The sequence below is a fragment of the Bactrocera latifrons genome, unplaced genomic scaffold, assembly GCF_001853355.1.
Source record: "Bactrocera latifrons isolate USDA-ARS-PBARC rearing strain unplaced genomic scaffold, ASM185335v1 scaffold_65, whole genome shotgun sequence".
NCBI lineage: Eukaryota > Metazoa > Arthropoda > Insecta > Diptera > Tephritidae > Bactrocera > Bactrocera latifrons.
The window spans coordinates 1,098,333-1,120,464 of record NW_017537323.1 but is presented as its reverse complement, the minus strand read 5'-3'; the positions used below and the strand labels follow the sequence as shown (position 1 = coordinate 1,120,464).

General features: G+C 37.0%; 1 protein-coding gene across 1 annotated transcript in view; it reads right to left on the bottom strand.

Annotated features, from left to right (window-relative positions):
* The window catches only part of LOC108975465, a 270,318-nt gene that overhangs the window by 19,442 nt on the left and 228,744 nt on the right, over positions 1–22,132 (bottom strand). The window contains exons 10-11 of the mRNA XM_018943963.1: positions 19,636–19,764; positions 19,273–19,473 (exon numbers count right to left, since the gene is read on the bottom strand). Of these exons, the coding sequence (XP_018799508.1) occupies positions 19,273–19,473; positions 19,636–19,764 (330 nt within the window). The remainder of the gene's footprint in view (positions 1–19,272; positions 19,474–19,635; positions 19,765–22,132) is intronic.

The window sequence follows — 22,132 nt, the reverse complement described above, 5'->3', positions numbered from 1 at the left end:
AATTATACGCTGATTTTTGTCCCTTAAAATAGCACTGCAATCAACCAACTTCTAATATTTCAGACGAGAACTTTTTTTTCATTGCCGAAGCTAAGAGTGAAGTAAGGTAAGGCCGAGAACCCCACTTGTTATCTCAGCTTCAGAAGTTAAGCGACGGAGGCGTTCAATTATGCAGAAATTTAGATCTTACGACTAAGAATAATCTGAAGGCATTACACAGCTGTATTTGTGTGTGGAATGTCGCTGAGTTGACTGTCATTGGTTATGTATAAAAAATATAGTGACTGTGGATAAGTTCAGAGCGGTCTGTTGAGTGGTTGGTTGGGAACAATATTGTTTATTGCGTTGAATTTACGCCTCATTGCAACTCCAACACACGTTATAATGTGTTTAGGTGAGATAAAGGCATTTGATTTGACTGTCGGAAAATGTAAGCACCACTCCTAGTTCTATAGACGGAATCCGGTTCACGGGACACACACTCAATTATCAATATTCCTCGGTTCACATTGTATGAAATACTAAAGATCAACTCCTGCAGGTATGCTTTAAATATTTTTCAACACTTCCCGCAAAGCCTTAAGTAATAAATTTTATATTTTCTGCATATTTTAACTATTAATCGGAATACTTTCGCAACTTTCTTTCTGCTTTTAGCTACTTTAGGTTTCGCTCACTAACAACTTGAGTACACACACGCACACACTACTTTCACTCAACCACAATCGCCTACGTAGCGAAGGAAGCGCCACTCAAAACAAAGAAAACTCACACACCACAACTGTTGCATACCCAACAGGCGCAGTTTGTTTCCTTGTGTTGTTTGCGCATAGCAACAGATGCAACATATGTGGCAGCAACGCCACGCAGGCAACCGCAGCAAGCTCATGCATATGCGATACAAAGAACCGCTATGCGCATAAAATAACATACACACACACACTTGCATAAATTTACGCATAGCGGCGGCATGTTGAAGCAGCTGTTGCCAAGCAACTGCCACGCAACGGCATAAAGATGAGCAAATTGATGAATGAATTTCAATGCAGGGAGCTCGCAAAAAAGGCTCAAAATGGGGCAAGCTATACGCACGCACACACACACATATGCACTGGCTTGTGCGTAAGTATGCGCAGTTATGTGAAAATTGCGATTGAAGTAGGTAAAAAGTGAATTTCAAATAGGTTGGCGAAACTTCAGTAAGAGTGTGGGCATTTTCACAAATATGCGTGTGTGCGGCAATGCCGAAGATTGCATATGCAAATAGGGGCTTAGTGGCGCATAGAAGAAAAGTAAACTACGGCGAATGTGCTCAAAAGGAAAAATTAAGTAATGAAAAGGCAAGGAGAAAATCAAAATGGAAGGCGACGCGTAAATAAAGAAGAAGAAATTTATGAAGAAGACTATAGTAAAGCAATTGGAACGGAGGAGCGGAGGGGCTTAGGTAAAGCAATTGGGGAGATTTAGTCAACCAAAATCCACTGCCAAGAAACTGGTCGGTTCAGTGAACAGAAGGTGCACGAAACTTGCTTGCTTTACTTAAAAAAAAAAAATCTAATTATTTGTGAGATAACTTTTTTATAAAAGAACTGTGAAGCCTAAAAGCAGGCAATGTAATATTTACTTCCTAATAACTCAGCAAATAGTATTAAAAATAGCTGTTTGTTGTTAAGATTTCACTTTAATAACGCATATTTTTGTACATCGAAGCGATTCGTATGATATTAGTAACCTAAAAGCAGGCAAAATTTGCACAAAAAAAATTATTTTTGCGTGGATTAACAAAAAAGTAAAAAGAAATTTATTAATTAATAACTAATTATTTAATAATTAATAGTCACATTTATCGTAAAGCATTACAGCCTCAAATACCTAAAAGTAGACTTCATATAATGTTATTTGAAACTTTATGAAAGAAACCCATAAGTTTTATCATGTAAAAGTTTTAGGTAGCCTTTATAAGATACTTCTAGACATGTGTGAAATGAAAAAAAAAAAAAAATTTGATCAACTTCATGTTTTTATCACAAAAAAAAAAAAAAAAAAAAAAAAAAAAAAAAAAAAAAAAAAAAAAATWAAAAAAAAAAAAAAAAAAAAAAAAAAAAAAAAAAAAAAAAAAAAAAAAAAAAAAAAAAAACAAATCATAGCACACTTTTAGGCCAGTCAAAAAGTATTTGACATTCCTTATCTTAACCCGTGAAGAGGTTGGTTAAAAAATTTAGATAGAGAAGATTAAAATTAAAATTTTAATAAATTTAATTGAAATTTTTTTAAGCAAATTTGAACGTATCTTTTAATTTTTTAGCATACTTTAAGGCCAGTCAAAAAGTATTTGACAGGCTCAATCATACCGTTTGAAAACTTTCATTCGATGAAAAATTCACCGAATTCACTTTTTGGCAACGCCTAAAATCATGCTAAATTTATAAAAAAAATTGGCCGAATGTATGTTTTATTGGTTAATTTCAAGCGTAAAGGTTGAAACGAAACTTAGGCGAAAGCGTCTAAATAAAAAATATTTTTCCGTAAAACGTGAGGCATAAGTTTAGGCTGAGGAGGTTGTTTTATAAAAATTGTAATTGAAAGTATATTTATACAACAACCGAAAATTGGATATACTTTGCGCATGTTTGATTATGTATATAATAAAGTAAAGCTTTACGAATTAAAATTTTTTAGTAGTTTACGTACAATTAGGCGTACATTGTAATATCTGTCACATAAACTGTGCGCTAGTTTACAACTGCAACATACTCAACAAATTGATCGGACAACTTACAACGAGTCACCATTAGCGTTTTACGGCTCCCACCGACAAAGCGGCGCACAAATGTATGCCATGTATTTGCTAAGAGCGCACTTACTTAAAATTATGACTTCAAAATGAAACTTCAGCGGAATTAAAAGTTTGCCGCAGCACAACATTTAATTGCATGGCACTTCGAAACAGCCACTGTGGTTAGTAAATCTTGTTAGAAATTTCAATTTGTCACGTAATGATGCGCCTTAAAGTATGCCACATAACTCACAGGCGACAAGCGCTGCATACAGAGGCTGATAAGTGCTTACAACACGCTTACAAGTCATAAAAAATGTTGCAAAACCGAGCTGAGGCAAAATGTTGGAACGCCTGCAACAACAGCTACAACAACAACCACGGCGGTGGAAGTGCGACCAGGACGACATAGTGCTTAATGCGGTGTAGGCAACAACAACAAGACCACTTACACTTTTAGTCGCATTAGTAAGCTACGCATTGGCTGTGGCATGAGCATGACAGTGGCGGGGGTGGGCATGAAGCGACAGGCAGGTAGGAAGGAGTGTATGGCATGTGAGTGAGCCAACAAAAATTATGACAATGTAACAAAAGCGTTGCCAAAGCCGGACATTGTGGTTGGGACTGGTTGCGGTTTTACAGTTTGCAGTTGAATTGTTGTCGACTGCTCTTTGTTTTTGTTGCTGCACAAATGCGTGGTTGTTGTCGTTGTTGGCAGCAGCTGTATGGGCGTTGGTGCTCATAAAATGTTGCATATTCTGCACCAAACTGCCGGCGTCGACAGCCAACTCTTTTACAACGCATCATTTTATAACTTCAGCCTGTAAATATGCAACGTAAATTTACTGCCGCCGCTTAAAAGCGGCTGATGACGTTTGCAGATCTATGGCGTGCTGTGCTCGAGTGTCAGTATTTGTGTTTGCGCATTTGCGTGTGTGTGCGCTGCTGCAACTTGTGGTGGCAACACTTTATCAGCGGCGCAGCATTGTCGCTATTTAAGCATAAAATTGTCGGCTGATAACGCTGCCTCACATAGCGCCACACATAAACGCGCATGTGTGTGACGTAGCAAGCAGACATTAACGGTTTTCACTGCACGCAACACAATGGCGCTGCAATGTGGTGTGCGCTTAAGCAGGCTTTCAGGCGCCATGACAACGCGGCTGATGCTGTTGCTGATGCCTTGTTCGCATTAAATGCGTTTGTGGCGAGTGTTGCAACAACAGTAACGACCATGTTACTGCAACGGATGTCGACACACATAAATTCGCCATTGTTTGCTCCGCACAATAACAAATAAAGCCGCGCCGCGTAGTGTTGCACCGCAGTAGCTTAGCGGTGCTGTTGTTAGGAGCGAATGGCGACCAAGTGGAGGCGCTGAATGATTGTATTAGTGGCGCTGAAGGCATATAAATTTCGGGTTAAAACCTAAGTACGCGTGTGTAAATGGAAGATTTATTTTTATTTGCACGTATAATTTTTAAATTCACTTTTCAGTTAGTTTAATAGGTAATTTTGGCGATTTTATTTATAAATTTATTGAAGAATGTCAGTGAAGCAAATATTTTGATATATTCTAAATATTAGTTGGTATACGCCTCTAAGAAAGCTTTTAATTATAACGGGAACGTTCTCCGCCGAACGGTTTTTATTTTATTTTATTTTTATTCAGTTCAGTTTGTGAGTTTCAGGGAAATGTGCACAATTTATTACTGTCGATGAGTCTTGGATCATTGCTTACGACCCAGAAATTGACGATTCCTCGGTCGAATAACGTGGTAAAGTCGTCTGTCTATCCACGAGTGGTTGTCCGGAATAAGTCGGTAGGTCCAACGCCCTTTGGATGAGGAATTCGACCTCCTCTGTCTTTGCCGATACTGTTTTAGGCGCTGATAGATGATATAGACGCTCGAGTTCATCTCCCTGGATGTCAATGGGCGGCATGCTGGCTAATGCTTCAGCAGCGTCGGTTGATGTAGTCCGGAAAGCACTTATTACTCGAATTGCAGAGCCTATGCACTGCACTTACTTGTTTAGCATACGCTTTTATGTTTATTGCCTGTATCCATGCTGGAACTGCGTACAGTATTACGGAACTCATTGCTTTCGCTATTAAGATTAGCCGGCTGGAACGCACCCAGCCTGTATTGGTCATCATTCTCGATAGTGCATTGTAAATATTGTTTGCTTTGCTGGAGGAATACTCCAGGTGTTCTTTGAATTTTAATTTAGAATCTAATATTACCCCCGGATACTTCAGCTGCGGCTGCGAAATAATCTTGCACTCCAATATGGTGAGCCCTATTTGTTCTTCTACCTTCCTGGTGCTTATAAGTAAAACTTCAGTTTTCTGCTCCGCCAGTTCCAGACTCACAGAAGAGAACCAGTGCCGTAAATCACTGAGATCTGTGATCGTCCGCATATGCTATTAGTTTCACATCTTTTGGTTGCTGCTTACTTAGCACCTCGTCATACATGAGGTTCCATAACAGCGGGCCTAACACTGACCCTTGGGGTACTCCACTCGAGATAGAGTAGCTCTTGGCTCCTTCGTTCTTATCGTAAATCAACCTTCTATTTTTAAAACAACTCGTTATAATGTTTATGAGGTATTCTGGGGCGCGAATTCTTTGCAGTGCTTTGATTATGTGTGCCCATTTAGCCGTGTTGAACGCATTCTTGACATCCAGTGTGATCAGCGCGCAGTACTTTTTCGTGCCACCTTTCCATCTTTTCCCACTTACTGTACATTTCGCAGTATCGACGACTTCTCGTAGTGCGTCAATAGTGGATCTCTTTTTTATAAAGCCGTATTGTCTCTCTGATAATCCGCCGGCTTTCTGGATTACTAACTCCAAGCGGTTTCGTATTATACTTTCGTACACTTTACCCATTGTGTCGAGCATACACAAAGGTCAGTACGATGAAGGTTCTTCAGGTGGTTTCTTTGGTTTTGGAAGCAGAACCAAACGTTGTACTTTCCACGAGTCGGGGAACACTTCTTCCTTTATACACGCGTTGTACATTTTAGCAAACAGTTTTGGTCTTGAGCTTATAGCTTCCTTCAGGGCTCTATTAGGTATGCCATCTAATCCAGGTGCTCTGTTGTTTTTTAWTTTCTTTGCTATAGCCAGGAGCTCCTCTTCTGTGACTAGCGGGGGTGATTCTGCAGCTTCGTTTTGTCGCTTGGCATATGAAATCTGGTCGTGTTTCGGGAATAATGTTTTGACGACTTTTCGCATAAAAGATGCATCTTTCGGTTGCTGCTGCTTATTTTTAAATCTTGACATACATATTTTGTAAGCAGTTCCCCAAGGGTCAATGTTTGCTTCTTTACAGAGCTTCTCGAGCATGACTTTTTGCTCCGCGTAATTTTGCCGACTTCGGCAGTGTCTTGTGGCTTTTAAATTCTTCTCTTAGGCGATTTTCGTTCGTTTCAACCTGTTTACGTTGTAGACGCCGTCTAGCTGAGTGACAAAGCTTTCTCAGCGTGGAAATTTCCACATTCCGCCAATATACAGGCCTCCGTTTGTTATGACGTGTTGTTCTGCGCATTGTTGCATCGCATGCTGCGACCAGTTCTTTTCGCACAGTAGATACCAAAAGGGCGGCGTTGTCATCTGGTACTCTTGATGCACTCCAGACTAGCTCAAAAACGTCTGGATCGAACTCCTTTTGTTTCCAGCTTCGCTTTTGGGGAGTGATTCTGCTGGGGGGTTCCGGCTCAGGGGTGCACGAAATTTGAGCTATAATCGCCATATGATCACTATATGTGTATATATTTGACACTGCCCACTTTATGTGTCTTCTGAGTGAATCATTTGCGAACATAATGTCAATTATGGATCCTTTGTTTCCTTTTTGGTACGTGTTTTGCCTTCCACTGTTTATTATTGTTAGGTTCGTTTGACTTAGGAATTCTTGAATAAGACGCCCGCGATGGTTCGTATATCTGCTGCCCCATGCAGTCGACCATGCATTRARAYCCCCCGCTATTACAATTGGAGTTTTGCCTCTGGTTTCTAGAGAGAGCCGTAAGAGGAAATCTTCAAATTATGTAATTGCTGCGCTGGGACGAGCATAGCAACTTACAAAATATATCCCTTATAGTTATGGTCTTGAAAGGTTGCCCTTTGCAATACCATATTGCTGCCTTGCCAGTTTTGTCTGCAATCCATGTGCTTTCCGGATGCTGGGAATATTGTTCACTTAGTATAGCGACATCAATGTTCCCTTCTGTGATTGTCTGGTCTAGTAAATCCTGTGCTGCTGCGCAATGATTTAAGTTTAACTGTATTATCCTCATTTTCTTAGAGTCTTCGTCATCTCCAGGTACTTGGGGCAAGTCATGCTCAATACTGAGTGTTCCCCTTTGCAGAGCATGCAGCTCGGAACGTTGGTGCATGCCTTCGCAAAATGTCCCGCGGTTCCGCAACGTGTGCATTGAGAAGATCTGTCTGTCGAACTGCAGCAGTTACGCGCCATGTGACCCAGKTGGAAACATTTATAGCATCTAGGAATAGGCGAGTATTCTCGAAGCCGACAGATTGACCGTCCTATCTTGACTTTGCTCAATTTTAATGCAGCTTTGGCATCCTGAGCAGGTAGGCATATTAGAGCTATCTATGTGGCACTACGGGTTTTTCTCATACTTTTGACGCTAGATTTTTCAAGGTTTTGGATCCCACACTCTTTTTTTAGCGCCTCGCACATTTTTTCAGGTGTGGTAATTTCAACTAAATCCTTACACACTATTCTGACGCTATGGGTTTTTGACTGTATCAGCGCTATTTCACCCACCGCTCCCTCCAAGACACTTTGGAATGACTCGGCTCTCTTGTCCGCCTGATTTTTTAGCTCAATCAGTAGATCTCCTTTCATCGTTTTTCTTATGTGGGTCACGTTTGATCCCAACTCTTCAAGCCCGCTGTCGCTTTTTATCTTTCGGAGAACATCAGCGTATGAAGACCCTTTCTTTTTTGTTATAATGATGGCATCCGGTTTCATTCTTATTTTCTTCTGAATCGGCTTTCTCTTTTTAACAACATCCACCCATTTCTCACATGCGTTATATGGACCCGTAATATCTATTACATTATACATCATCCTTTATCGTCCCTACCAGCAGTCGCCATTGTTAAAAAAAAAAAAAAAAAAAAAAATCGTGTTCTTTGAGGTAGGGACTATAACAGCATCCTTACTGATTAAGAATTTCTTTTGATTTTTCTTTTCAGACCACCAGGAGAGTCTGGATCAATGTCATCAGGATGCGCCATTTTTTTCTTGTTACACCTGCCTCTCCCCCTATAATTATTTTAATTTTTAATATTTTTTTCTAAAATTTTTATTCTTTATTCTTAAGATATCAATAAAACCACCATAAAAATTTTGATATTCAGCGTTTTTTTTTTTTTTTTTTATTAATTAAATTTAAAATTCTGCCCAAAATGTGATTTTTAGACTAGAATACTCCCTTAATCACAATATTAAATTCGGGGAAATAAAAATAATGAAGAAAATCGCTGTATTTTGAAATTTTTTTTTAAAAAAGGTAGAATACCACGCAAGCCCCAAAATTTGTGAAGCTTACGGAGACGACACAGTGTCACTTCGTGTAGCACAGCAATGGTTCACTCGCTTTCGTTCTGAATATTTCGATGTGAAAAATATACCTCGCTCTGCTGGACCCATCGTTGGAAAAGTCGATGAAATTATGGCAAATACTGATCACGACCCTCACATAGGCAGCCATGACATCGCTTAGGAACTTAACGTTCATCATTAAATGGCTTTGAGCCATTAAAAATGGCTGCCTACAAAAAGAAGCTCGATGAATTGTCTGTGAAAAATTTAATGGACTGATTTAACAACTGCGATTATTTGCTGAAATGAAATGAAATTGAACCATTTCTGAAGCGAGTGGTAACAGGAGACAAAACTTGGATCATATACAACAATAATGTGCGAAAAAGAACATGATCCAAGCGAGGGTAAGCTCAAAAAATGGTTGCAAAGCCAGTATTGATGCCTCGAAAAGGCGAGAGCCTGCCACAAATTTTCTAAGGTGGCTAATACCAGCTTCGGCTATGTTACCTGGTGCCAAAATGCTTTTTGGACAATTTTTAGCTCCTACTATTGCCCTTATATGAAATTTGCTAAGAACAATCAGAAGTAGTAATAGATCTCCGTTAGATTCGTCAACTAATGCCTTTCAAGTGCACACGCAGCCCATAGACGCACTACTAGCACGCAATATGATGACAATTCAATTCGCTTACACTACAGTGGTCCCATAGCCTAATGCAAAGCTTGACGAAGAGCTTTTTACAGAAGACTCCTGGCAAACTTTCCTTCAAACTTCGAGCCATCCATGATGTACGCCTCTTCTGCAGAGACTTCTCATCATTAAAATATCCCTCGTCGTGTGAGCGAAGAAACAGCCAGCAGGAATGGCCTCTAAAACGTGGTGGTCCAAGTTTTCAGAGAGGCAATTAAGAGAGAAGAGAATTTTAAAGGGATCCTGTTACCGCAGATACCGAAGAGAGCTACTCTTTGCACACATCCAAGCATCTTTATAGAGTTTCACCTTTTCCTGCTCCGTCCACAAAATGAAACTACTAATGAACATTATTGGCTTGACTACGGTTGCTTATAGCCAAAACATCACATTTATTGAGATTCTCCACCTCTTTCCACTAGATTTTTACAGCAGTGTACGTCAACCGCTGTCTTCTGTTGAACCATTGGCCCTCCGCAAATTTCTTGTGCATAAATGCTCCGTCTAGCCATGTTGCTACCTCCTTCAAAACAGTTTCAACCTATCTACCTGGGATGTAGGCTTTTGCAGCTTGTACAAATCCAAGCGTCCTTCCAACGCTTTCAACAGAAACTCTGATAGGTGACTGAATGTGACTGAAGTCCCTGCCATCAACGTAAGAGCTCTTCTGGACCTTCTTTATATATGTTATTAGTATATAATGTACTACTAAAAGCTTGCTAATAGTTTAGTTAGTCCTTAGACACATTTCTTTTAGGGATCATTAAATGGGCATTGAAAGTTGCTATTTTAAAACTGTTAATATTCTTTGAGGTAAATAAAAAAGACGCTTTTTAAAAAAGAAACGGTAAAATTGTTTAGCCTACATTAAGGCGCTAAGTATACCTGACTCTAATGCGACACTGCTAATACCTTAATCGTACAAACAAATACGATGAAAATAATACAAATTAATAAAGATATTCGTTATCTATCTTAAGGCGCATAAAATCTAATTTTTCTGTTTAATGTAATTCTGGAAAAATATAAATTATTTTTAATGGTTTAAAAGATAAAAGTTTTAGATAACAGACTTTTTCTTATAACACAAGTGGTCTACGTAGTTATACAAAAAAAAAAAAAAAAAAAAATTGGCAAAATTTTAAGGGTCTAAGCGAATTAGTAATAGTGACGTAAAAAGTTAAATATTTAAAGTATACGTTTAGGCGTTAATTGTGCGACACTCTGCTGCACTTAATTGTGCTATGTCAATTACAGCGAAATCGCCCCAACTTATACACATAACTAAATTTTTACAAATTATCATTGCATATCCTTAGGCGTACAAAGTCCACCAGTTTGAAAAATATTTATTTTAGATTTAATAACGATATATTAAATAATTTCATAAATTTTATCAACGCGCGTTGTCTTAGCAATTTAATTTTCTAATTTTCACTGCATTGCATAGCTAAAGGCGCACGAACAAGTATTAAAATTTAATTTTAATTTCTTGCCTCAGCGCGCCATTACACACGCGGTGGCCATATTGGTTTTAAAACTTTTTATACATTCTAAAATTATTGTATATACATATTATACATATAAATTTATGTATATAAATGTATATATACTATATAGTAATATACATAATATATGTATGTGTATGTGACCCTCACTTTCTATGGCTGCTTACTGAAACTCATCAAATCAAATTAATGGCTGCCACCAAGGCGAAAGCGACAGTTTGAATTGGTTTTGGCTGTTTTTTTTTTTGCAGAGTGTGAGTATAAATTTTTGAATTGCTCTGGGACTTCATGTGATTGCGCAAGTATTGGTTTATGGAGTATTTGCATTTGTCTTGTCGCCATGACACAAAACTTTGCAGACATCTCGCCGCAGCTCGGACAAATATAGAACGGAAGACAGTGATTTGTTTGCTGACAGTTCAAAGCCAACTAGAAAAGGGCAGATCGAAAGGGAAATTAGTATGGTGTCATGTGAGGAGGAGGGCGTGTAATGGAAAGTATATGGTGATATTGGTGAGTGAATTACAGAAATGGTAGTTGTGAGCCTGAAAAGTTTTAAGCAGAGCAGCGAAATGGGAATTACTGGCATGGGATGAGTGGTAGTGACAGAAAGAGAAAGAGAAAGAAGGAGAGAGAGAAAGATATATTAAGGGGGAAGTATAGAGAGAAACTGGGGCACGTAAGCGGAAAGGAGCGTCGGACAGCTATTTTCAAATACGCAACTGCATTTTTGGACTCAAAAAATATTATAGCACATAAAATTATAGCTGCGTATTCAATACTTGGAATACTTCAAACCACTGTGAGTACATGCAGCAAACGGAAATGGGTTCGACTGTCTGCAGTCGCCATGTCATGCTGCCAATTCTTTGCTTTGCCGGATGTGTGCAGTAAAATCTGTTTACGATTGGTGCGACGCCGGTTTGTTTTGGCACGCCATTAATTCGAGGCAAAGTGAGCAGTTTTTATAATTTCATCACTTTCGGCGAAATCAAGAGAGGAGTGTTGAAATTTTTATTTATATTCTAAAATTTGAATTAACTTCTTTAAATTCGAAACTTGCTTAAATAAATTTTTAAAGTTTTCATAAATAAATTTCCACACGATATTAATCGATGCTATTTTTAGCTTTTTCTTAATATTTTGAATTAACGTTTTCATTTTTTTGGTGCCTGCAATTGTACCATTGAAGGAAAACAAATTCTCTGAATTTGGCTTATAAGTACTTTTATTCAAAAAGAGTTAAGATTCGAGTTTTAAACGTACTATCCATCGACTCAGTTTTGTTATTTTTAGTTAAAATGATCCAACCTGAAAAATATATTTGGGAATTGTAGCGATGCCTTGGGCGATAATCAATGTCAAATTTTGTGAGTATACATTTTCAAGTAAAACAAGTTATCCCTACGTTATCTATGCTAATCTAGGTTGTATTGGCTAGCAGTAACGCTATACATAGACCCAGTGGTCCTTGGCAATGTTCAAAGCAGATGACATCAGCACTTTTTGCGAACTTCAAGTGTATCTTGATATCCAGGTATAGACCTTATCTATCCCACTAAACTGCTAGGCTTAAGATATCTAAAATGATTTCTACGTAAGGCTGGAAACATGCGAGGTGTTACTGAGTCTCTCAATTGTCTAGTGTCCAGCTTCTTCTTCATGCTGTATTTGTCGTTATTTAAAGCCACCCATCTCTCAAGTGATGTCAATAGTTTGTGATCTGTCATGAAGTCAGCAACCTTCCTTTATTCCTCGCCAGAAAATGTGAGTAAAAAAGCATAGTGGCTTTTCTTCGAGACTAAGAGCATATGATCCTCGCGATCACACATATTGTACCATTTCATTTCATCCATCTGTCATCTCTTTCGGAAATTCCATTGTGCGTTAGTTTAAGCGACTTGTGCATTTCCTGTACTGATTCGGTAACTACATGGTTGGTACTTTTGCACGCAATACGGTGTAAGGTTTTGTTGTAATTGTCGCCTGGCTATCGACGTAAGTAATGATATTTTGTATGCCATGCTTGCGTTATCAGTAATTTTCTGACCTCAAAAAATTCTGTAATAATAATAGGATAATGTATGTATGTATGTATATATAATTGACACAATGACGAGATGAGTTTAATGTCAGGTCACTGTTTATCTATTCCTCCATGCGCCTTAATGCTTGATCTGAGTAAAAATTGTGATAAGAAACTTAGTGCACGTTTCCCTTGAGTCGGCCAATACTTCCCTTAGCCCCTATATACTTAAAATAAATATTTTCGAATTTCCGTGTGACTCTGTACCGCATATATCGGTCAATATGTGAGTTATCCCAATGAAAAGAAGAGAAGGTGCTTTACTCAAAACAGTGTATTTTTGTGTCTAGAATAGATAAATTTAAGTGAAAACTTAGCTTAGCACCAATATAACTAATATGAGGATTTTCCATTCTGACTTGACTATAAATGATTGGCTTTACATCTTAAAGTATTTCCCTGGCTTAAATGCTTGCAAGTTGCAAGAGTATAAAATTTGCGGTTGCACTCAAACTTGAACCTTTCTTACTAGTTTTTGTATCATGTAAATTTCTCATTAAAAACGCTTATTAGAGATATAAGTTTACCGCCTTGAAGTTCTTTTCTCAGAATTGTAATCTCACAGGAAAGGGATTTATATTTCACATATTTTCAGCTTTTATATGCCGAATGTCCCAACCGCAGGCATTCAGCAAGAATTCCAGATTTTACATTACCGGGTATAACTTTGGCCAGTATACCATATATTCAAACCATATATTCAAACCATATATTCAAACCATGTTTTTTCTAGTTTTGCATATTTTCAATATTTCTACAGTTATGCGGAATATTTTTCGGAAGTTTGTTGTATTTATTTGAGTGGAGCGTGTGTTTAAAATGTGAAAGTTGTGCAAAGCCACAAGAATGATTCGGAAAACATTCGGAAATGCCAAATGCGTATAAAAAGAAGTGCAAATAGCGAGCAAACATTTAGTTTTCTAACAAAATAATTGCAATTGAGGTTAACCAAAAAAGCATGTGTGGCATTGCTGTTGCATACTTTTGGGCATGCCTGAAATTAACGCATGTTTTTTGTTGTGTGGAAGCGAAAGTTGCGAGGTATAATGCGTGGAAAAAAAAGATACTATGTGAGTTTAAAAATGAGGAGCATTGACAGTAGTTTTTAAATTAGTTAAAGTAGTTAAAATGATTTTGATAGCAAAAATTTTTCAAATGTTGTGACACTTTTTAAATGAAAAAATATTTTGTTTGTCTTATTCTGTGCTTCTTGATTACGATTATTGTATGTAATAATGTACAATATTTCTTTATTTTTTTTTTTTTTTTATTAATGTCATTTGTACAACGGCACAGCCCTTTACCACCCATGGCGCTACACAAACTCTTGACCCTGCATGCTATCAAATTTGTCACTTACTCATGCAATCAACGACTCGACGTAGTCAATTATATGTGTAAAATATATGTATGTGTGTCTGTATATGTAATTATTAAGCGTACAATTTAGTCCAAAAAGTTAACACAAGCTGACCAACGAGTGTGGCAGCCTCCGGCGGCAATTGGTGGTGGCAAATTTTAAATACTTCAACATTCAGCACACACACACTCACATACACAACTGACTCAAATGGCATTGTGCAAATAACTGTTTGCGTAATTACTTGTCATAATTTGCATGATTTCCGAGCAACCCTGCTCGCCATGCGCGATTAGATCGCGACGGCAGTGCACTTACGTCATATGAAGTCAAGCGTTTTGTGGCAGAAGTGGCATGTATTTTTCTACTACTCACTTAATTTGCACAACTGAGTGCCTACATATGTGTATCACGCTGTGCTACAGTTAAATTATGTCTATAGAGCAAATGAAGCAAACTGTGCGCTGCTTTTGTAGGCAATCAGCAGAAGTGGCTACTTCATTGAGTGGTGAGCTGCGGCAGCCAAATTAGTTATTTTTCAATTTGCACTCAATTGTGAGTGACGGAGTTCTTTTATGAAATTTATGAAGTTTTTGGGGTTGTGAGCAGACGAACTGCGCAAATTTGTTAAAGCAAATAAATTTTTATATCAAAACACTGTCGAATTTAGCATAGAAATGCTGTTTTGTTTTTATCTAAAAATAACTTGTGTTGTTGGTGTTGTAATATTAATGAAAAATGGTTCAGAAATATTTTAAAAACAAGTGAAATAGCTTAATAACAGCAATAGCCGCCCCTGTGCGCCTGATGATGTGCTATAATTTAGTTATAAAGTTATTTTCGAAGAAAGTTTGGCTACCAATATATAAATATATTCAGGAAAAAAAAATATTACAATAATAATACAAATATACACATTAATTTTAAATTTTATATCTTTATATTAAAATAAGAAAAAAAAATGTATGTACAAATTAGTAAAAATTTTGAAAAAACTTGGAAAAACTCTTATTAAAGTTGGAGATAATATTACCGGTAAAATATCTAACAGAAAAAACATAAAATGGACCCCAAAACCTGCTATTCGCCTAAAAGTAGACTACATATATAATAATTTTGAGAAATTTGTTTCATATACTTAATTTAAGGGGTGAAGAGAACTGCGTATGCTAAAATGAAGCCATAAATTAAATGACCACCGACGAAGTATTCAATATAATAACAATTGAAATTGATTAAAACCAATAAAAGTTATAACAAAGTATGAAATAGCGAGATAAATTCAGCATATATTTGATTTTAAAAACTTTTAATTTAATCAAATGTTCATCATGCGATGAGGCCTATTTCTTGCTCGATGAATATATAAACAAGCAAAAATATTCAAGAGCTGCCATCGATCCACGTTTTTTCAAAAATTTCGCTAGTGAGAACGAAACTGTCAATGGCGATCATTATTTGATGCCTGAAATTGAAGCTCGCGAACTCGGTGACATTTGGTTTCAACTAGACAGCGCCATTTTCCACGCATCGCATAATTTTACAAACTATGAATAAAATAGTAGTTATATAAATTGAGATTTCTTAGTGCTTTCTAAACTTTCGCAATATTGCCAAGGCTACTTTTACGATGCTTCGATTGAACCTTCGTCTTCAAATAACAAAGAGCTTCATATACAATGGTATTTCACAAAGTAGAGCGGAACAGATCAGAACAGCCTTAAGTTTGGTTCAAAATTCTGATATACTTCGAAAAAGTAGTAAAATTGTGAAAGTTAACATTGAACTCTTGGTCGAACCATATTTTCCAAATTATTGTCATTATCGTAATAAAGTTGCCTTAATGTACAACTGTACATATTTGTGCCCCGTTATTTTATTAGTGAAACTGTCGTGAAAACACCAGCAATATCATTTAGATCAATTAATTGGGACCAATCAACTTCTTGCTTTCAAACACCCCAACGTGGCAATAAACCAGTGTCAAGCTTTGGCCTGCTGAACTTTTACTTAAATGCATTGCTGTCAATTTAGAGAAAGAATTAAGATTCCGGGTTCCTTCACCACTCTCTGGAAGTTGATGAATCGAAAGCAGTATTTACAAGTTTACCATAGCGCTGAAATGTATGCTACATATTCTGCTTTAGTTTGAAAATTATTGTAGGTGAAAAATATTTTCTAAAAAAAAAAAAAAATAAGTGTTATTAATTATTATTTGGCATGTAAATTTTAAATTTTTAAATTTGTATTTTAAAGCACTTAATTTCAATTTTGTTCTCTTGTGAAGTTGCAATTAATCCTTAATTAATTTTATGACACAGAAGCGCCCACCTTCGCATATATAGTATTATCGATGTAGGTTAGTATATGAATTTCAACATTTCAGTGCAACCTTTGACACGCACTTGTGTCACTTTAATTAAATTTCGTTTCATTTTAACTATGAACTGTCTTCAGCTTTAAAACACTCGCTATGCTCGACACACCTGTATGTTATGTGCATATGTGTGTATAAGTATATGTATCTGTGTATGTAATAGTGACCTACAAAATTAATGATGCTTTGATCTCTGCGCGGACATTGAGCAAAATTTACTTTCACACACTTTATATTTTATTTAACACATATTTTTTTTCCTTCTTCTACTCAGTGCCGCAGCACACACACGATTGACCTTTGCACCTTGACCCGGAAATATTGACTTGCAGGCTATTGCAGTGTGTAAGCGATATGCTTGTAAAATATAAGGTTGTATGCATGTAGTCATATGGCGATATGTATTGCGTATGTGTGTGTGGGTGGATGCTGGCGGCTCCGCACTGGCGGAAAAAGTAATTTAGGTGCAACTGGAGCACAAGCGCATACTTATGCAAGGACATGCAGCACAGTATCTGTGTTAATATGTGCGTTGTCATGCATATAGCACACCTGCATATATATTTATATGTACATACATATATACTATACTATATACTGTAATACCTATCGATGCATGCACCTTAATGACTGTTCGCTGCTACGTTGAGGCGCTCTCACACCTTCATAGCAACTATATTTATGTTTGTGTGTATGCTTCTAGCAGCGAGTAATTGCATGCCATAGAATTGGAGACATGCGCGGCGTGTCAGGTTCAAAGTTGAAGTCGCGAGCGCTTGCATTTTCATGCGCTAACCACTTTCAATAGGCGGTTGGAAAACGAGTTTATATTTTATGTATGGGAATCTTTAAATTTAATAATTTTGCTCAAATTAATTTAGTTTAATATGGACTTACAGCGGTTGAATGCAAATAAACTTATAAATTTTTACTTCAAACAATTTTTTGAGTCAGACACTTGATAGTCCACCAAAAACAATAACTTAAAATTAAATAAAAAATGAAACAAAAAATATATATACATAAATAAAGAAATAAAAAAAAACTTTGACCTTAGTTGTATGGTAGCTATAACAACATTTACAAGTCCAAAATATGCCTTAAAAGAATCTGCAAAATTTCAGACGGATATCTCAATTACTGAAGGACAAGTTCACATTTGGATTAATGGACGAACAGACAGGCGTATATGTTTAAATGGGTTCAGTTCATCTTGCTGAAAAATTATATAAAAGAAGAAAAATAAAAAGTAGGCCTGACATAGAGATGACGCGAGTTTCCAGCAACTGCCTCAAGAAAATCAAGCATCAGGTTTTGGTATGTTAAGATTGAGTGTGCGCAATGATCACCAAAAATTATGAACATAGCCTAAAAGAGCTTATTATCGACTTAAACATTAAACAAGTATACAGAATAGTTCTGGATAATCATAAAATGAAGTTGTGCGAGATTGCAAGCACTCTAAAGATATCAACAGAATATGTACATCACAGCATTCACGAATATTTGGGTGTGAGAATGCTCTGTGCAAGGTGGCTGCAGCTCGAGTTCACTTTTGGCCAAAACCAACGACGAGTTGATGATTCGGAGCAGTTTTATTGGACCGTTTGAAAGACACTAGTATTGTTTAACCAACACTATGCACCGTGTTAGAAGCCACTGTAGACAATGGCAGCATCTTCCATGGATTGGGCTTCGAATTGTTATCACAAGCACCGTATTCTCCCGATCTGCCCATCAACGGCTATTTTCTACTTTCAGATCTCAAAAGAATGCGTGTTGGGAATTAGGAAGGAGTTTGCCGACCCTGAGGCTTATTTTGAAACATAAGGAAAAATAGTAATTGAAAAATGGTATCGAAAAGTTGCAGCTACCAGTATATCACAGTGAAGGAAAAAAAAAAAAAAAAAAAAAGTGTTTTGCTAAACAAAAGTTCTTTCTAAGGTTGGCCGAGGAGATTTAAAAATAGTCAGCAGCCTAACGATGTATCTTTTATGAGAAAAGTTGTCGAAACATTATTTCCGAAACACGATCGGCTTTCCTATGCAAAGCGACGAAACGAAGCTGCAGATTCACAACAGATTTTGGCCATAGCAAAGAAAGCATACCCAACAGAGCACTGAAGGAAGCTATAAGTTCAAAACCTCAATTATTTGCTAAAATGTTCAATGCTTGTTAAAAGAAAAAAGTGTTCCCCTACACGTGGTATATGCAGTGTTTGATTCTCCTCCCAAAACCAAATAAACCACTTGAAAAATCTTCATCGTACCGACCTCTGTGTATGCTCGACAAAATGGGTTACGTGCACGAAAGACGGCATGAAAAAGTACTGCGCGCTGAGTGCGCTTGATGTCACTAACTTTATCACGCGTTATTTTAAAAATAGAAGACTAATTTTTGATACGTACGACGCACCAAAGCCACTCTATCTTGAGTGGAGTAACCCAAGGCTTAGTTTTAAGCCCACTCATATGGAACTTCATATATATGTCTATGCCAATCTTCTCTTCTCTTCTGTGAGTCAAAACAGAAGTTTTACTCATAAGCACCAGGATGGTGGAAAAACGAATATGGCTCAATATAAGGGAATGCGATATTACTTCACAGCCGCAGCTGCGATACCAGTAATATTAGACTCCATACCTGGCGTATACTCTAAAAAAATGAAAGGCCAAGAACTATTCAAATGGCTTTGTGCGAGGTCATGTTCAAAACGATAGAACCCGAAGTAATAAAGATTTTCAAGATTATAAAATTTAAAAAATTGATTCAAATATTATTTCAATAATTATTTATCGACAAACGTTAGTTTTTTTTCCAAACGCAAAGCTCGTTTTACCACTTCAATAGTATCCAACTTTAGTAAAAAAAATAGACTTTCCACTTACCTTTCACCGTCACGCCCACCGTCTGCAGCACCTCTAGCTTCTTCTTATTCGTTGGCGATTGCCCGATGCATTTGTAGGTGCCCGCATCGTGGTAGACAACATCTTTGAGTGAAAATTGACCGGTGGGTGTGGTTAGACCGTGACCTAAGCCACGTAAGCGTGCGGTTACCGGATCTAAATGCGACCAGCAGCCTAAGGAACCTAAAGAAAATATGTGAAAACAAATGTTACATAAGAAGGAAATATTTGGAAAAGTCTTTTTAACAGAAGCAGCGATAAATAAAGCCTAAGTCTCAAGAATAATAGGTTTCTAACATATTTAATGGTGCAATTCAAGGCAATTAATGGATATTGATGCATTACCTTGCGGACACTGTAACGTCACTGCGCCACCTAATTGCACCTCCAGCTGCCCCTTGTTGGGATTATGCGAGGCCGCTGCGACTGAGATATCCTGATCATCCGGCTCGGAAGTGACGTCAACCGAATCATCTGTAAAATAGTAAAGAGTAAACAATTATTTTGTTGTGTGGTATTAAATTTTTTAAATCGAGTCGAGCAATAATTTTTATTTATCACATAATATGCCTCTCAGCTTATAGCGCATAAATTACTTGTATTAAATAAACAGGTGAAGCGGCAAAAATTATATGGCAGCTTCAAACAAGCTCAATCAAACTTTTAAAATGCAAATTTCAAATATGTCCTAAGTCATATTAATAACTTCAAAGATTTTAATCAACGTAAGCTGCTTTGGTAGACAATATAGGTCTAAATGTAAGAGCGTAGCATACTTTTCAGCGCGCAAAATTACTTTCACCTTCTAATAAATAATTTTACTGCGCCCTAATTTCCCTTAAGCAGATTGTCATATGCATAAAATTATAACACACACACACACACGGTTATTGCCTACAACTACACGCACACACTTAATATGCTGTACACACACGAAGATGTCATGAAAATCATTTGAGAATTTTAATGCCACGCTTGAAGAGAAATGCAAATCCTTAAATGCTTCCCGAGTTGTAAAGTCAACTTATTGCTGCTCAAATATTATTTGTTAGAATTCTTAGAATTTTTTTTCGAAATTTTGAAATTTCTTTTGCATTCTTGTCACAATAATTCTAGCCTGAGTGATTTGATTGCCACTTTCCATCATAAGTATATACATGAGCATATGTCGTGAGGACATATAAATATTATTGGCATACGTGAAGCATACTTTAAGGCAGTATATGTATGAAGATGGCTGCTTGCCAGGAAAGCGCGTCAATCAACGCGCGCTCAGCAGCTTTTTCTGCCTCTTCGCACGCTTCACAGGCGGAGCAAAGCAATTTCCGGCAGCAATCACTTGCTACGCACGGCCCCCACGAGGAGGCGCAGGTGTGCATATACGCTGAATTATTAGTAAATTTGTATGCGTAGCATTTTTGATAAATATGCGTTTGTATGCGTGTGTCTATATGTGTGGGTATGGGTGTAGCTGTGGGCATATTTCGGCATGCCACTTCAGCTTCAGTTTCAGAAAAGCGTTGTGGCAAAGTATTCAGCGTCGCAGACGCTCATATACGTCAACGCGTTGCTGTTGTTGCTGCAATTTCCGAAAATCAAGCACACACTTGTCTACTTTTAGGCGCCCCAGATTCACGCAGGTATGCAATATTTCAGCGACAGCCAGGTGCTACACTTTCACTGCCATTTTGCAAGTGTGTACATATATACATGCAAATACATACTTACAACTACACACACAAGTAATGTAATGCAATATACATAAGTATATATACACGTTCACATACTTATGTATTCAAATTTCTGGCAAATGCTACAAAATGTTCGCGTCATGTCACAGACAAATTTGATTTACAATGATGAGGCTGTCGCGTCAGCAGATATGCAATATAATTTGTGTAAATATCCCCAAGTCTACGTGTGTGCGCAAGTTGCCGATTCAATGATATGGAAATATTTACACAGTTAACGTGTGCGCGACATACGTGGCTCAGATTGCAGGTGGTCTCGACATATATTCAATTAATTCAAAAATGAAATGTCTTTGGAAAAAGCGATATGACATTGCGGCATTTTTCATTGCATATTTTAGTAGCGTTTTTGAAGCAGAATGAGGACGGGAGGTCCTACAGGTTGGCAGAGATTAATTCATTAAAAGTAGGTATGTGTGGAATTGGAGTACCAGCGTTGGCATATAGTGAGCGTAAAACACTGATTTCAGTGCCTGCTCGTAATTACAATTTTTCCTGAAATCTGAGTGATTATTTTAATTCAACCATAATAAAAATATTCAGGGATACAGAAAAATCTTTTCTTTAGACTAATATAGCATAATTGTAGATGTAAATCGTTATAAAGTTCTTCACAAGCATTTCATTTAACTAATTTAGTTACGTATTATGTGAAAATAGGTAATAATTGCTAAGCATAATTTTAGGAAATTTACTTTTAAATTAACATTAAAACAATTGAGACTATTGTTAAAAAATTAGGCATTCACTGAAATAAAAAAGAAAAAAGTATTTACATTTATTGCACAAGCACAAACCAGAAATATTGCTCCTAAGCACAAGGAAATTGGGGAGAAAATAACTCTCACCTAGGAGTGTGTGCGGTTACTTCACAGCCACAGTTGAAGTATTCAAAAATTATATTGGATTGGAAACTGAAATTTAAAGAGCACTCGCCAGACAACTGAAATAAAGCAAAAAAAAAAAAAAAAAAAAAAAAAAAAAAAAAAAAAAAGGAAAAAAAAAAAAAAAAAAAAAAAAAAAAAAAAAAAACATAAAGTAAGGAAGGGCTAAGTTCGGGTGTCATCGAACATTTTATACTCTCGCATGAT